Source organism: Salvelinus fontinalis, chromosome 26 (assembly GCF_029448725.1).
Source record: "Salvelinus fontinalis isolate EN_2023a chromosome 26, ASM2944872v1, whole genome shotgun sequence".
NCBI classification, from domain to species: domain Eukaryota; kingdom Metazoa; phylum Chordata; class Actinopteri; order Salmoniformes; family Salmonidae; genus Salvelinus; species Salvelinus fontinalis.
In genome coordinates, this window is record NC_074690.1 from 14589867 (window position 1) to 14608063 (window position 18197).

Here is an 18197-nt window from a genome sequence, read left to right on the forward strand (position 1 = left end):
GGGAGGACAGCTCAGGTAAAGGAGGGAGGAGGACAGCTCAGGTAAAGGAGGGAGGAGGACAGCTCAGGTAAAGGAGTGGAGGAGGACAGCTCAGGTAAAGGAGAGAGGAGGACAGCTCAGGTAAAGGAGGGAGGAGGACAGCTCAAGTAAAGGAGGGGGGAGGACAGCTCAGGTAAAGGAGGGGGGGGGACAGCTCAGGTAAAGGAGGGGGGAGGACAGCTCAGGTAAAGGAGGGGGGAGGACAGCTCAGGTAAAGGAGGGAGGAGGACAGCTCAGGTAAAGGAGTGAGGAGGACAGCTCAGGTAAAGGAGGGAGGAGGACAGCTCAGGTAAAGGAGGGAGGAGGACAGCTCAGGTAAAGGAGGGAGGAGGACAGCTCAGGTAAAGGAGGGAGGAGGACAGCTCAGGTAAAGGAGCGAGGAGGACAGCTCAGGTAAAGGAGGGGGGAGGACAGCTCAGGTAAAGGAGGGAGGAGGACAGCTCAGGTAAAGGAGGAGGGAGGACAGCTCAGGTAAAGGGGGGAGGAGGACAGCTCAGGTAAAGGGGGGAGGAGGACAGCTCAGGTAAAGGGGGGAGGAGGACAGCTCAGGTAACGGAGGAGGGAGGACAGCTCAGGTAAAGGAGGGAGGAGGACAGCTCAGGTAAAGCAGGGAGGAGGACAGCTCAGGTAAAGGAGGGAGGAGGACAGCTCAGGTAAAGGAGGGGGGAGGACAGCTCAGGTAAAGGAGAGAGGAGGACAGCTCAGGTAAAGGAGAGAGGATGACAGCTCAGGTAAAGGAGGGGGGAGGACAGCTCAGGTAAAGGAGGGGGGAGGACAGCTCAGGTTAAGGAGGGAGGAGGACAGCTCAGGTAAAGGAGGGAGGAGGACAGCTCAGGTAAAGGAGGGAGGAGGACAGCTCAGGTAAAGGAGGGAGGAGGACAGCTCAGGTAAAGGATCGGAGGAGGACAGCTCAGGTAAAGGAGGGAGGAGGACAGCTCAGGTAAAAGAGGGGGGAGGACAGCTCAGGTAAAGGAGGGAGGAGGACAGCTCAGGTAAAGGAGGGGGAGGACAGCTCAGGTAAAGGAGGGAGGAGGACAGCTCAGGTAAAGGAGGGAGGAGGACAGCTCAGGTAAAGGAGGGAGGAGGACAACTCAGGTAAAGGAGGAGGGAGGACAGCTCAGGTAAAGGAGGGAGGAGGACAGCTCAGGTAAAGGAGGGAGGAGGACAGCTCAGGTAAAGAAGGGAGGAGGACAGCTCAGGTAAAGGAGGGAGGAGGACAGCTCAGGTAAAGGAGGAGGGAGGACAGCTCAGGTAAAGGAGGGAGGAGGACAGCTCAGGTAAAGGAGGGAGGAGGACAGCTCAGGTAAAGGAGGGAGGAGGACAGCTCAGTTAAAGGAGGGGGGAGGACAGCTCAGGTAAAGGAGGGAGGAGGACAGCTCAGGTAAAGGAGGAGGGAGGACAGCTCAGGTAAAGGGGGGAGGAGGACAGCTCAGGTAAAGGGGGGAGGAGGACAGCTCAGGTAAAGGGGGGAGGAGGACAGCTCAGGTAAAGGAGGAGGGAGAACAGCTCAGGTAAAGGAGGGAGGAGGACAGCTCAGGTAAAGGGGGAGGGAGGACAGCTCTGGTAAAGGAGGGAGGAGGACAGCTCAGGTAAAGGAGGAGGGAGGACAGCTCAGGTAAAGGAGGGAGGAGGACAGCTCAGGTAAAGCAGGGAGGAGGACAGCTCAGGTAAAGCAGGGAGGAGGACAGCTCAGGTAAAGGAGGGAGGAGGACAGCTCAGGTAAAGGAGGGGGGAGGACAGCTCAGGTAAAGGAGAGAGGAGGACAGCTCAGGTAAAGGAGAGAGGAGGACAGCTCAGGTAAAGGAGGGGGGAGGACAGCTCAGGTTAAGGATGGAGGAGGACAGCTCAGGTAAAGGAGGGAGGAGGACAGCTCAGGTAAAGGAGGGAGGAGGACAGCTCAGGTAAAGGAGGGAGGAGGACAGCTCAGGTAAAGGAGGGAGGAGGACAGCTCAGGTAAAGGAGGGAGGAGGACAGCTCAGGTAAAGGAGGGAGGAGGACAGCTCAGGTAAAGGAGTGGAGTAGGACAGCTCAGGTAAAGGAGGGGGGAGGACAGCTCAGGTAAAGGAGAGAGGAGGACAGCTCAGGTTAAGGATGGAGGAGGACAGCTCAGGTAAAGGAGGGAGGAGGACAGCTCAGGTAAAGGAGGGAGGAGGACAGCTCATGTAAAGGAGGGAGGAGGACAGCTCAGGTAAAGGAGTGGAGGAGGACAGCTCAGGTAAAGGAGGGAGGAGGACAGCTCAGGTAAAGGAGAGAGGAGGACAGCTCAGGTAAAGGAGGGGGGAGGACAGCTCAGGTAAAGGAGGGAGGAGGACAGCTCAGGTAAAGGAGGGAGGAGGACAGCTCAGGTAAAGGAGTGGAGGAGGACAGCTCAGGTAAAGGAGGGAGGATGACAGCTCAGGTAAAGGAGGGAGGAGGACAGCTCAAGTAAAGGAGGGGGGAGGACAGCTCAGGTAAAGGAGGGGGGAGGACAGCTCAGGTAAAGGAGGGGGGAGGACAGCTCAGGTAAAGGAGGGGGGAGGACAGCTCAGGTAAAGGAGGGAGGAGGACAGCTCAGGTAAAGGAGGGAGGAGGACAGCTCAGGTAAAGGAGGGAGGAGGACAGCTCAGGTAAAGGAGGGAGGAGGACAGCTCAGGTAAAGGAGGGAGGAGGACAGCTCAGGTAAAGGAGGGAGGAGGACAGCTCAGGTAAAGGAGGGAGGAGGACAGCTCAGGTAAAGGAGGGGGGAGGACAGCTCAGGTAAAGGAGGGAGGAGGACAGCTCAGGTAAAGGAGGAGGGAGGACAGCTCAGGTAAAGGGGGGAGGAGGACAGCTCAGGTAAAGGGGGGAGGAGGACAGCTCAGGTAAAGGGGGGAGGAGGACAGCTCAGGTAACGGAGGAGGGAGGACAGCTCAGGTAAAGGAGGGAGGAGGACAGCTCAGGTAAAGCAGGGAGGAGGACAGCTCAGGTAAAGGAGGGAGGAGGACAGCTCAGGTAAAGGAGGGGGGAGGACAGCTCAGGTAAAGGAGAGAGGAGGACAGCTCAGGTAAAGGAGAGAGGAGGACAGCTCAGGTAAAGGAGGGGGGAGGACAGCTCAGGTAAAGGAGGGGGGAGGACAGCTCAGGTTAAGGAGGGAGGAGGCCAGCTCAGGTAAAGGAGGGAGGAGGACAGCTCAGGTAAAGGAGGGAGGAGGACAGCTCAGGTAAAGGAGGGAGGAGGACAGCTCAGGTAAAGGAGTGGAGGAGGACAGCTCATGTAAAGGAGGGAGGAGGACAGCTCAGGTAAAAGAGGGGGGAGGACAGCTCATGTAAAGGAGGGAGGAGGACAGCTCAGGTAAAGGAGGGGGAGGACAGCTCAGGTAAAGGAGGGAGGAGGACAGCTCAGGTAAAGGAGGGAGGAGGACAGCTCAGGTAAAGGAGGGAGGAGGACAGCTCAGGTAAAGGAGGAGGGAGGACAGCTCAGGTAAAGGAGGGAGGAGGACAGCTCAGGTAAAGGAGGGAGGAGGACAGCTCAGGTAAAGGAGGGAGGAGGACAGCTCAGGTAAAGGAGGGAGGAGGACAGCTCAGGTAAAGGAGGAGGGAGGACAGCTCAGGTAAAGGAGGGGGAGGACAGCTCAGGTAAAGGGGGGGAGGACAGCTCAGGTCGCTGTTGACATAAGGCACAATAAGAACATTGTGCATCTTCGCAGGGAAGTCAGAGACAGCTAATGACCCTGTACATATACATGGTGGGTCGGTCGGTCTGCGGTGCAGGGTAGGGGAGGGCAGCGAGGGTTGGGAGTAGGCTGAAGGGCGATACCCACTCATCTAAGGTGCTATCAGGTATCAGGTAAAAAAAAGTTTTATTTGGGTCTCTATAATAATTATATGAATTATTTCGTAGTTAATTTAAAAAGGTGTTGATTTTGTCTGTGTCAGTTCAAATGAGTAAGAAATGAATTATCCCTCCTACCAACATTTACAAACAGCTCACCATGCATACTGGTTAAACACTAAGTATCTTATAATAAGTCATCGTGATTTATGAATATTCATGAATAATAATACACTCTAATCACAATTTACAAATTATAATCCGCAATACGACATGATTCCCATGTTGTCTTTGGTGTTAATTATTGAAGGAATGTAAATCCGGCTTGCTGTTATGGGCTCCCAACTAACAGTGAGTCAGACAACGGGGTACAGTTCTGAGAACATAGAATAAAGGAAACATGAGACTGCCTTACAGTTTTGAGAACAGTTCTTGGATAAGGAATGTAAATTAGGGTCAACGTTATGGGTCCCCGAATAACGGTGAGTCAGACAGTCGACAGTTCTGAAAACTGGGGCATGCAGTTTTGCAACAGAAAACCGTATCGGACAAGTCCAAGTAGTCCCTCCCTGTTTCAGTACGTTTTCCTCCATTTGGTGTCGAATGAATATGATCTATTTCTGAGAACGTAGAATAAAGGAGAGAGGAGAGATACGGACTACTGTACAGTTCTGAGAACAGTTTTTAGAAAGGAATGTAAATTAGTGTCACAGTTATGCGCTACCAAATAACATTAACTCAGACAACAGAGAGCAGTTCTGAGAACAGTTCTGAGAACATAGAATAAAGGAGAGATGAGAGACTTGGACTGCCTTACAGTCTGCTAATCCCCAGCGACCTTGGAACACTAGAGAGGATCCCTCTCCAGCAGGAGATCTGTCAACAAGGCAGTGGGCTGGCAGTCAGCAGATCTGTCAACAAGGCAGTTGGCTGGCAATCAGCAGCTCTGTCAACGAGGCAGTGGGCTGGCAGTCAGCAGATCTGTCAACAAGGCAGTGGGCTGGCAGTCAGCAGATCTGTCAACAAGGCAGTGGGCTGGCAATCAGCAGATCTTTCAACAAGGCAGTGGGCTGGCAATCAGCAGCTCTGTCAACGAGGCAGTGGGCTGGCAGTCAGCAGATCTGTCAACAAGGCAGTGGGCTGGCAGTCAGCAGATCTGTCAACAAGGCAGTGGGCTGGCAATCAGCAGATCTTTCAACAAGGCAGTGGGCTGGCAATCAGCAGATCTTTCAACAAGGCAGTGGGCTGGCAATCAGCAGATCTTTCAACAAGGCAGTGGGCTGGCAATCAGCAGATCTTTCAACAAGGCAGTGGGCTGGCAATCAGCAGATCTTTCAACAAGGCAGTGGGCTGGCAATCAGCAGATCTTTCAACAAGGCAGTGGGCTGGCAATCAGCAGATATTTCAACAAGGCAGTGGGCTGGCAGTCAGCAGATCTTTCAACAAGGCAGTGGGCTGGCAATCAGCAGATCTTTCAACAAGGCAGTGGGCTGGCAATCAGCAGATCTTTCAACAAGGCAGTGGGCTGGCAGTCAGCAGATCTTTCAACAAGGCAGTGGGCTGGCAGTCAGCATATCTGTCAACAAGGCAGTGGGCTGGCGATCAGCAGATCTGGCAACAAGGCAGTGGGCTGGCAGTCAGCAGATCTGGCAACAAGGCAGTGGGCTGGCAGTCAAGCTGTGGGAAATCAATGTTGGCAGAAAGTGAACTCTCCTTAGCAAATGTCAGTGGCTAGTAACTACATGATGTGCAGCCATCAACACTTTGTGCATCAAACGACAGGCTGAGGGCCGTACATTTGGCCACTTTTCCCCCACAGAATTGTGCCTTTTGACAGGTGTGTGAGTGGAGATTAGTGATGTGAGGCCAGTATATTTCCCAATGGTGAGAGAGGTCTCATTTTGGCCGACTGAATTTTCTTTTGTAACTTTATTTGAAATTAAAACAAAATAAACTTAAGGGAAGGATTTTTGGAGTGTGTCTCTCGTTTTTAGTACTTAGATATAGTACCATTAACACTTCTGATTTGATTAATTATTTATACAATTACAGTGAAGGTTTAACAGGTATAACAGGTTAAAAAATCAAGGCTGCTTTATTAAAATGGAATCGTCTTTCATATTCTTTGAAGGGTCTAAAAAAAAAGCATGAGCTGACGCACACCCAAACATTTTGCGGAGGTGCTGAACAACGGAGAGCAAACTGCACAAAAATAAAGAAGGAATTTGCTCCCAACAATCCAATAGGCAATCTCAACAATCCAATGGACAAACCCAACAATCCAATGGGCAAACGCAACAATCCAATAGGCAAACCCAACAATCCAATGGACAAACCCAACAATCCAATGGACAAACCCAACAATCCAATAGGCAAATCCAACAATCCAATGGACAAACCCAACAATCCAATGGACAAACCCAACAATCCAATAGGCAAACCCAACAATCCAATAGACAAACCCAACAATCCAATAGACAAACCCAACAATCCAATAGGCAAACCCAACAATCCAATAGGCCAACGTTTCCGCAAAGCAGTGCTCTCTCCCGGAGTGCACACTGCATATTCTTTGAAGGCAACATGAGGACACCCTTGAATTGTCTTGCTGTCATTTTGTACAAACCAAAGCAACAATGGTTGTCGTAAATAATGCAGAACTTCCAGAATCTAATTTCAGTCAGCAGTCATTGTGTGTTGTGTACATTATATACCGTATCTCTGCTATTTCTTTGTGAGAGTTAAGGGCATTTAGAGTTAAGGGCATTTAGAGTTAATTTAGAGTTAAGGACATTTAGAGCTAATTTAGAGTTAACCTGTTTGGGCTGCAAGCCCGACGTCGGTACAAATATGACAACATCCAGCTCAGCTGCAGGGCGCGAAATTCAAAATCTATTTTTTTTAAATATTTAACTTTCACACATTAACAAGTCCAATACAGCATTTGAAAGATAAACATCTTGTCAATCCAGCCAACATGTCCGATTTTTTAAATGTTTTACAGAGAAAACACCACATATATTTATGTTAGCTCACCACCAAATAAAAAAGTGGACAGACACGTATGATTATGATTATGATGTATGAATTATGATTCAAGTAGCATGCACAAACCAACCTAAATAACCTAGAACCAACCTAAACAACCTAGAAAAAACTACCTCAGATGACAGTCCTATAACATGTTACACAATAAATCTATGTTTTGTTCATAAAATGTGCATATTTTAGCTATAAATCAGTTTTACATTACTGCTCCCATCATTGCTACATCATAGCTACAGTCTGAAATCACACGGGAGTAGCCAGAGAAAATACAGACACCAACGTCAACTACTAATTACACCTCATAAAACATTTCAGAAAAACATATGGTGGATAGCTAATGAAAGACAAATATCGTGTGAATAGAGCCAATATTTCCGATTTTTGAAGTGTTTTACAGCGAAAACACAATATATCGTTATATTAGCTTACAACATTAGCTAGCATACGGCAGCATTGATTCTAGTCAAGCGCTAGCATAGCACAGTTCGACAGATATATGAAAAAGCATCCCAAATTGGGTCCTTATCTTTGTTGATATTCCATCAGAATGTTGTAACGGGGTCCATTGTCCAGTATAGTCTTTAGTTGGGTTCCAGAACGAACTATTTCCCTCTTGGTTTAGCAAGCACAATGGCCGTGCGGCGCTAACCTCTCCTTCTTCAAAAAATTCTTCCAAAGCATCACGTCTAAAGTCCAGAATAAATTGCAATAATATAATTAAAGTATATTGAAAAAACATACTTTAGGATGATTTTGTGACATGTATCAAATAATATCGTATCCAGAGGTCATATTCACCTTTAACGAGCGTATTCCAGGAGCCGAGTCCAGGTTCTGCCTCGCGCCCGGAAAAAAAATTAAACTGCGCAGGTCTCACAAGATGATGTTGTGTTCAGCCCCTGGAAGAGATATTCGACTCCTTTCTTCTCTCACTTCCGCATTACACCCAGATGAAGGCGTGTGACGTGTTTCTACGGTCCTAAATGACATGACCTTTTATAGACAAGGTCTTAAAGAGAGACATAGCATTTTGGAAATCTCAATTCTGGATAGGAAATGGGCTGTAAAAATAGTTCTGTTCAACTTAGAGAAATAATTCAAACGTTTTTAGAAACTATAGACTGTTTTCTATCCAATAGTAGTAAATATATGCATATTGGAAGATCAAAAATTTCTTAAGAGGCCGTTTGAAAATGTGCGCATATTTTCCAGTTTTTTCAATATTCACCCTGCAGCCATAAGAATTAAGGACATTGGTCTAACCCACCTGAATTGTGGACCTCTTTTTATCTAGCCGAGTTCCTGTTTCTTCTGTGGGGAGTGTACCTCTGCTATGCTGTCCGGACTGTACCGTCAGCCTTCCATGAACCACGCTACATGACTGTTGCCATGTACAATGAACTCCTCATATCGGCAGTATTCCACACCATTAGGTAAGTAATAAGGTCACTAGTGAAAGTCTACACACCCCTTGCACAGTCTTTACATTTAGATGCCATGAAATGTAATTTATCAAGGGATTACTTTCACACACAAAAATCCTAACAATCTACACACCCTACTCCACATTTTAAAAGTTAAAGATTAAATTATAGAAAAATGTCCTAATTAATACAAATGTAAAATTACGATGTCTTGATAGCATATGTCTTCACACACCAGAGTTAATATTTGATGGAAGCACCTTTGGCAGTCGTTATAGATGTGATTAATTTTGAATACGATTCTAACAACCTTGCACAACACTTAGGGCAATATACAATGCATTCAGAAAGTATTCAGACCATTCACTTTTTTACACATTTTGTTACGTTACAGCCTTATTCCAAAATGGATTAAATAGTTTTTTCCCCTCATTATTCTACGCACAATACCCCATAATGAAAAAAGTTTTTAGAATTTTTTGCAAATGTATAAATAAATAAAACTATCCAGACCATTTAATCAGTACTTTCTTCTTAAGGCTAGGGGGCAGTATTCGGACGTTTGGATGACTGACGTGCCCCAAGTAAACTGCCTGTTACTCAGGCCCGGAAGCTAGGATATGCATATAATTGGTAGCATTGGATAGAAAACACTCTGAAGTTTCTAAAACGGTTATAATAATGTCTGTGAGTGTAACAGAACTGATATGGCAGGCGACAACCCGAGGAGAATCCATCTGGAATTTCTTTTTTTGAGGTCACAGTCAATTCAAATGTTTGTCTATGGGATATTCAAAGGAATTCCTCCCAGATTGCAGTTCCCATGGATTCCACTAGATGTCGACAGTCTTTAGAAAGGGTTTCAGGCTTGTGTTTTTAAAAATGAATTAGTAGTTGTAGTTTTTCAAGGTGGCTCCCAATTGGACTGTAGTCGTGTGGCGCGTCATTCACTTCGTTATTTATCTCCGGTATTGAACATATTACATGACGTCTTAAATTTGATCCTTTATTTACATATTAATGTACCTGAGGATTGATTAGAAACGTTGTTTGACTTGTTTGGATGAAGTGTATTGGTAACTTTTCGGATTCCTTTGTCTGCATGTTGAACGAGTGGACCGGGTGGATTACTGAATCAAACGTGCCAACTAAACTGACTTTTTTGGGATATAAAAAATGACTTTATTGAACAAAACGGCCATTTGTTGTGTAGCTGGAACCCTTGGAATAGCAAACAGAGGAAGATCTTCAAAGGTAAGTGATTTATTTTATCACTATTTCTGATTTTTGTGACGCCTCCGCTGGTTTGGAAGATGTTTTTAATGCTGGTGTATGCAGGGCGCTGTCCTCAGATAATCGCATGGTATGCTTTTGCCCGTAAAGCCTTTTTGAAATCTGACAAAGCGGTTGGATTAACAAGAAGTTAAGCTTTTAAACGATGTAAGACACTTGTATTTTCATGAATGTTTAATATTTCTGTTTTTGTATTTTGAATTTCGTGCTCTGCAATTTGTCGAGGTGGGTCATTAGCGTCCCACCTTTGGTAGCAATTACAGCCTTGAGTCTTCTTGGGTATGACTCTACAAACTTAGCACACCTGTATTTGGGGAGTTTCTCCAATTTTTCTCTGCAGATCCCATCTCAAGCTCTGTCAGGTTGGATGGGGAGTGTCGCTGCACAGCTATTTTCAGGTCTCTCCAGAGATGTTCGATCGGGTTCCAGTCTGGGCTCTGGCTGGGCCACTCAAGGACATTCAGAGACTTGAGTGAATCCACTCCTGTGTTGTCTTGGCTGTGTGCTTAGAGTTGTTGTCCTTTTGGAAGGTGAACCTTCACCCCAGTCTGAGGTCCTGAGTGCTCTGGATCAGGTTTTCATCAAGGATCTCTATACTTTGCTCCGTTCATCTTTCCCTCGATCCTGACTAGTCTCCCAGATCCTGCCACTGAAAACCATCCCCACAGCATGATGCTGCCACCACCATGCTTCACTGTAGGGCTGGTATTGGCCACGTGATGAGCGGTGGCTGGTTTCCTCCAGACGTAATGCTTGGCATTCAGGCCAAAGAGTTCAATCTTGGTTTCATCAGACCAGAGAATCTTGTTTCTCATGGTCTGGGAGTCCTTCAGGTGCCTTTTGGCAAACTCCAAGCAGGCTGTCAGCGGCCTTTTACTGAGGAGTGGCTTCTGTCTGGCCACTACCATAAAGGCCTGATTGGTGGGGTGCTGCAATGATGGTTGTCCACAGAGGAACTCTGGAGCTTTGTCAGAGTGGCCATCGGGTTCTTGATCACCTCCCTGATCAATGCTACAGACATTCTTTGGTACCCTTCCCCAGACCTGTGCCTTGACACAATGCTGTCTCGGAGCTCTACGGATAATTCCTTCGGACTCATGGCTTGGTTTTGGCTCCGACATGCACTGTCAACTGTGGGACCTTATATAGACAGGTGTGTGCTTTTCCAAATCATGTCCAATCAATTGAATTTACCACAGGTAGACTCCAATCAAGTTGTAGAAACATCTCAAGGATGATCAATGGAAAAAAGATGCACCTGAGCTCAATAGTCGGGTCTCATAGCAAAGGGTCTGACTACTTATGTAAATAAGGTATTTCTGTTTTTTATTTTTTTTAATTACTAAAAAGCTGTTTTCGCTTTGTCATCATGGGGCGTTGTGTGTAGATTGATGAGGAAAAACATTTAGTTAATCAATTTTACAATAAGGCTGTAACGTAACATAATGTGGAAAAAGTCAGTGTCTGAATACTTTCCAAATTATCAAAATTGCTTAACGTTCAGTACATTTTGTTGGAATTCATTGATAGTAAATGTTAGAGGGAAACTCACCGTAGTCTTCTGAAAACCTAACCCTGGGATAGAGTTGTATTTTTCATCGAGACAATTACACACATTTATTTAACCTTTATTTAATTGTAATGCCAAAGATGGCTTTCTAACACAAAACCCAAACCGGCTGCGCGATCGTGCGCTATCGTGCATACATTTATTTTGTCCCCCTACACCAAACGCGATCACGACATGTAGGTTAAAATATCAAAACAAACTCTGAACCAATGACATTAATTTGAGGACAGGTCGAAAAGCATTAAACATGTATGGCAATTTAGCTAGTTAGCTTGCACTTGCTAGCTAATTTGTCCTATTTCGCTAGCTTGCTGTTGCTAGCTAATTTGTCCTGGGATATAAACATTGAGCTGTTATTTTACCTGAAATGCACAAGGACCTCTACTCCGACAATTAATCCACACATAAAACGGTCAACCGAATCGTTTCTAGTCATCTCTCCTCCTTCCAGGCTTTTTCATCTTTGAACTTATATGGTGATTGGCATCTACACTTTCATAGTATTACCACGAAAACCAGCAAAACAGTTCGTCTTTCAATCACCCACGTGGGTATAACCAATGAGGAGATGGCACGTGGGTACCTGCTTCTATAAACCAATGAGGAGATGGGAGAGGCAGGACTTGCAGCGCAATCTGCATCAGAAATAGGAATGAATTCTATTTTAGCCCTTGGCAACGCAGACGCTTGTTGGCACGCGCGAGTAGTGTGGGTGCAATTATTGAATATCATGGATTCCTACATTTATTTTGCAACGCGAGCGGTAAAGTCGGGGTATAAGAGGTGGTGAGTGTTCCTGAATAGTCCAGTCTCAGTCCTAACTTAAATCTGCTTGAAAATGTCAAGACAAGGTTTGAATATTCCCAATGGGCAAAAAAAGGTTTAATCAACGTTGTTTCCAGGTCATTTCAATGACAGAAATGATATTTGATGACATTGAATCAATGTGGAAAACTGATTGGATTTGTACAAAGTCATCAACATAAGAGATTTTCATCTTTTTTTCACCCAACTTTTTACCTACATCCAATGACATAGTGTAATGTTTTGTTGATTTCACATTGAATTCACATTAGTTGACAACTCAACCAAATGTAAATCAAAACCATATGTTGAATATGTCTGTGCCCCGTGGGTTGCTGTCCATCAATGACTCCTAACCAAATGTTCTGAGTTTGAGCAATTTTGACAAAAACAATGGATATATGTTGCCCTAAGACTTGTGCAAAGTTAGAATCCTATTCAAAATGATTCACAGCTGTAATGGTGCTTCCAACAAGTATTATCTCTGAGGTGTGAAGAGATACGCAATCAAGACATCTTTGTAAAAAAAAAAAAATGTATATCATAATAATTTTGAACATTTTCTATAATTATCTTTCACTTTTAAAATGTAGAGTAGGTTGTGTAGATCTGTAGGGGGGAAATATAATTGAATGTGAAGACTGTGCAAGGAGAGTAGAATTTTACTAAGTATTAGAGAGAGAGAGAGAGAGAGAGAGAGAGAGAGAGAGAGAGAGAGAGAGAGAACTTACAACTTTTTGGCCTTATAGTTTATAATCAAGAAGAGATATAGGCAGGAGAATAACAAGAGCAGAACATCCCCAGTTAAAAGGCAGAGTAGAGCGCTCCTTCCCATCAAACAAATGAATAGTGTCAGCAGGACAACTCGGATAAGCCCCTTGAAAGGAGGTGGATAATATTATGCCTGCACCAGGCAGACGGTGCAAAAAATCTGCCAAGGCTTAAAATAAACTCCTTATACCCTGTCTGTAACTGTCTCTCTACTGTTGTCTGCTGGAGGCGCTGACACTGGCTCAATGGGCCTCCTTCCTATCTGACAACTAGGAAAACTACAAGTGTGTGTGTGCGTGTGCGTGTGCGTGTGTGTGTGCGTGTGTGTGTGTGCGTGTGTGTGTGTGTGTGCGTGCGTGCGTGCGTGCTTGCGTGTGCGCTGTTTTTGTTGGTAGCAGTCATTCCCTCAATGTACAAGTTATCACTCAGCATGTATCCGGTATGTAAAGTGGTACCTAGGACATTCATCTCAAAGCTTAATGTAGAACGTGTCTGTAGTACTTAAGATCATCACCAACAGGTGGCGCCAATAAATAACTTTTAACAAAACCCAGTGAAAGGAAATGAGGCTGTGTACAGTATGACCATAAAAAAAAAGTCCAGAGAGTCTATTGCCATGCTTATTTCAGGGAGCCCTGTCAGAGGCATCAGAGAGCAGCCAGGTTGCTGGAGCCCAGCGATAAGAGCTGGCTGAGTTTGTCTAAGAGAGGGAAAGAAGAGAGGGAGAGAGTCGTGATGTTTATTTTTCAACCCCGTGTCAAAAACACCCTTTGGGATGACTAATGTGATTAATGAGGTTGAATCTCATTATCGGGGGAGCAGTTGACGGAGGGGTGGTGGGACATCGACCTCCCCGGGACCTTGACCGCCATCCCTCAGCGTCGTGATCCCCATTGAATTAGTCGAGGATATGAAAATTCACTTGCCTCGTTTGAAGGTTTGACGTTTGATGATGATTAATATTTCATAGACCACTTAAGTCACTCACTCCACCCAGCAACTTTAATGGGACTTTGTAACAATAAATATTTTTTGTTGCGCTGTTTTGTGGTGTTCCTAATGTTTAGTATACTCAGAGTATTTGATATAATCACATTCTTCCATTCTCATTTCGATTCTAGATCTTTTCTTTTTTTAATGATTTTTTATTCTTTTTTTAATTCAGGGGTAACAAAGTGGATACAATATAAGCTAAGCATCATATCTTATAGTTAAGAAGTTTTAAAGGTCCTGAAAAGTAATTCTGAAAAGTCTTTATTTTTTCACATGGCTATCTAGCAGGAAGTTTTGAAAAGACAGGCTGAGTGGGCGGGGAGGGTATATTCATGTAAAACAGCTTGGATACAGTGAGCAGTGTGTTGCAGTAAAATCATCTCAAGCTAATTTGGTGATACACAAAGCAACTCAAACAACATTGAAATTGCATCAGTGATATGACCTCCCGTGTAGCATGCTGTCCATTCCCAGCATGCCTCTCCGGGGTGTTGTCCACAAGTTCTCTTGTGACGCGGTTCACAGCAGCACTGACGGATGTGGTGACTTGACAACCTCGGGTGGAGTTTTGAACGACTTTATCAATGTAGAAGCAACAGTCATTTTTCATACTTTCATCTGGTTTCCTTCAAATATCATCCAATTTAATTTAAAACATGACCTTTAAATACGTTTTTAACAATCTATGAATTTTTTTTTTTTTATTACACAGCAACTTGACAAATATATATATATATGATTTTTTTTGCCACATTGGCGGTGAATCAATAATCAACAAAATAGTAAAACAACTAAAACCAAAAATAAAGAGTTCAAAACAGCATCAAAATATGACATTGAAACAATCATCTAAAGTTACATACTCACACACACCAATACTATTGACACTAAAAGTGTTACATACTATTGACACACACCAATACTATTGACACTAAAAGTGTTACATACTATTGACACACACCAATACTATTGACACTAAAAGGACATTAAAAAAGAACAGCATCAACAATGATCATCCAGGTCTATATGTGATTAAAAGACTAATAAACGTTTCGACAAATATGTGAAAAGGATGTGAATAAACTACCTCAAGATTCTACTACCTTTTGTTAGAGGTGCTGCAGATGAAGTTGAGCTCTTCTGTGTCAGGCAGACTGACCCACTGGTGACGTCCATCTTTCTCTACCGCACCGGTACTCCTCACTCCGGTTCTCCCACAGTCCTCCATGACGGTCCCGTTTCCCGGAGCCCAGTTGTGGTAGCAGGTGGACTCTCCACTGACCCAGAACCAGAGGTTCAAAGTGCAGGTGAAGCGCATGCCCAGCCACACATGAGGAGTGGAGGCTCTCTTGGCCTGGGCCTCCACCCATCTCTGGACCTCGTCAGAGTCGACAGAGACCAGGTCGTTGTGGTGCTCTCTGCAGTAGGCCAGGGCGTCTTTCCACGTCTTCTTCTGATGAATCAAGATCACCTTATCTGAGAAAAAAAACGAGTTTGTGATATTATAACACAGCTTTTTTCAATCCTCTCCTCGGGGACCCCAGCCATACCATGCATTTGATTTATTCTAGATCGAGCACACCTGATTCAACTTGTCACCTAATCATCAAGCCCTTGAATCAGATGAATCAGGTGAGCTAGTTAAGGGCTATAACAAAATAGTTTAAATGTGTAGGGGTCCCAGAGGAGAGATGTGAAAAAGCTTGTTATAACACACATTCAGAGGTGTAGCTGTAGTGTACTCCATGCTATAACTCAGCGACATTAGAGATGTCATAAACAGAGGAGGGGGGGTCACTCACTGTAGTAGCAGAAGAAAGGTCGTTTTTCATCACACTTCTGACAACCCCAACGCCCGGAATAGTTCATAAATGTCACCACACAGGTGTTGTTCCCTCCAGGGTTATCGTGTTGTCTCTCATGCCAGTTTCTGAATGAGCAGTTACTCTGGTCCGACCACTTCCAGGAGCCTCTGAACAGGCCAATCCACACACTATGACCACTAGCCAGTCTAAAGATCTCCTCGTTCTCAGTCTGGTTCCTCACACTGGCCAGGTCTGTGTGATTCTCCCCACAGTACATCTGAGCATCTCTCCAAGTCATCTGCGTATTATTAATAAAATGGAATTTCGTACCAGAACTGTTCAGTCTGTCATAGCAGATAAATGCATGTGAATTGTTACAATTAGATTTATTCCATTGGCCACCGTTGCTCATCATCACACAGTCCTCGTCCCCTCCCCCGTTATTTGGTTCGTCTTGGCGCCAGTTGAAATATCCCTCACTGCAATCGTTGTCTGACCATTGCCACTCTCCCTTCCAGTCTCCCTTCTTTAACCCTATCCAGGCTGCATCAGTATAACCACTGTTTTCAGCCTTCATCTGTCTGTCCAAGTCCTCCACGTTGTCTATGGTGGCCAGGTCCGTGTACTCATGTCTGCAGTATCTCTGTGCTTCAGTCCAGGTCATACTTTGGTTCACAAAGTGATACTCGTCATGAGGGGGGCATGTTGCAGATGAACAGTGTCCCGCTAGACTGCCATATATCTCCACCTCACACAGAGTGAGAATTTTGCTAATGCCATGGATGATCATACTGACATAGTGTCCCTCCATCTCTTTACACTGGAAGGTCTGGTTCTGTCCTGCTGAGATGTTGGAGATGACTGCACATATGGGGTTGTTGTTGCCGTTGTTCTCCAGTGAATTACCAATACGAATCTCTGTACCATTGAGCCTGTCAGGATTGCTGTTTCTGTTGGTGACGACAACAGCAGTCACTTTGTACACATCCAGCAGGTTCACTCTCCACCAGGGGTTGGTCTCCACCTTTGTGTGGGTGCAGGATCCATTGTCGGAATTTGGGTCTTTGTTCCCGTCAATGGCATTAGAAGCTTTCACAGTATTAACCTTAGTATTAACTGTAACGTACTCTGATGACTGAGTGGCCACTCCTTGTAACGCAACGTTTACTGTTGAGGTACTGCTCATCTGGGCTAAGAACGCAACTCCCATTAAAGAGCAGAGAGATAGACTCCACTGCATGGTTAGTGGCGGAGGCTTCATTCAATCATCTGTCTTCTGTCCTCTGTTCGATTTGAAGTTCTCTCTGTGTCTCTCTCACTTGTTCTGTACATCCGTCACCTTTACTTGCCAGTATATCATCCTTTGTACACAATGAAACTCTTTCATGATTCATATCCTGGGATGTACAGCCTGCTGTACCTAGCCAGATCTTTATCAATGCTATGCAAAGCAATGTTTTGTAGTTTGAGTACATCCTGTTTTTTTGGGGGGGTTCCACGCCGTTAGTTGCTCCATGCAAATAATGGGTATTTTCGTTTTTTTTTGTGGTAACAGAGTGAGAGTGTGCATCTCTCTCCTATTCAAATAGCCTTCTACTCTTCCTCTTTCAAATAATTTAACCAATGACCGAAACTCAGTGACCGAAACTCAGTGACCGATACTCAGTGACCGATACTCATTGAGTCAGGGAGAACAACAGAATAGAAAGACACTTTGTAAAGAAAGATAAATCCATAAGCTGAAAAAATGAAAAACAGGATCAAGTCCAATCTTATGTCTTCGTAGTGAGGGTAGTAGCCCATGCTCTTCCTCCCTCAGCTTCCTGGCTACTCATGTCAGATAGTGAAGATCTTGTGTAGTGGATGTGAAAGTCATCTGTTGACTGGAGTATATCGGTCACATCATCTAACCTGAGATTTAGAAGCCAACTGTTCCTCCCAGAGTCTCTTTCTCTGTTGGCTAAGACAGTTGGCTTTGAGTGGCGTCTTGTTGTGCAGAAGGTTGTGAGTTTTAGACACAGCTCGTGGCAGAATATAATGCACTCTGTTACACTTAGATAATAGTGTCCTGAATAATACCTGTTGGTCTTTATCTGCAGGTTCACTCTGGCTCCTCAGTGGCATCCTGACTGGATGCTCATGCTGGTCTTCACTCACACACACCTCACCGTGACTGTCACTTTGGGGCTGCTGTTTGTACCAAAGGTAACCCTACATAACCAGTACATTATTAAACAGCTTCGATAATGGTTATCGTACTGTAATTTAAATGCACCTCTGGGTATTTCATCTCTTCAGTCCTGTGGAGAACTTTTAAACACTTTTGCTGAGTGGGGAATAAACCGTTCATTTCTAAAGTCTTAATTAGAAGCCTCAGAAGAAGAAAACAATGGGAACAATCTTGTCTGTGGGCGACACGTCTCACAAAGACACACACACTGTGGAAAAGTGCACCAGAACATTTTAAATAACATCACTCTGTCTGTTTTTCTCCCCCTCTTGTTAGTGTCTGTCAACAGAGACTCAGGCGAGTGATGACATTGCCACTGAAACTTATGAAGAGGAGCTGGACATGGGCCGATCCGGGTCCTACCTCAACAGCAGCATCACCTCAGCCTGGAGCGAACACAGCCTGGACCCCGAGGACATACGGGTGAGTAG

General features: G+C 45.1%; 2 protein-coding genes across 2 annotated transcripts in view; both read left to right on the plus strand.

Annotated features, from left to right (window-relative positions):
* The window catches only part of LOC129824578 (probable G-protein coupled receptor 158), a 134451-nt gene that overhangs the window by 111419 nt on the left and 4835 nt on the right, over positions 1-18197 (plus strand). Inside the window, exons 2-4 of the mRNA XM_055884269.1 lie at positions 8126-8309; positions 17636-17741; positions 18043-18189. Coding sequence (XP_055740244.1) covers positions 8126-8309; positions 17636-17741; positions 18043-18189 — 437 coding nt within the window. The remainder of the gene's footprint in view (positions 1-8125; positions 8310-17635; positions 17742-18042; positions 18190-18197) is intronic.
* Positions 420-18197, plus strand: part of anxa13l (annexin A13, like) — a 36554-nt gene continuing 18776 nt past the window's right edge. Inside the window, exon 1 of the mRNA XM_055882633.1 lies at positions 420-424. The gene's annotated coding sequence lies outside the window, so the exon portion shown is untranslated. The remainder of the gene's footprint in view (positions 425-18197) is intronic.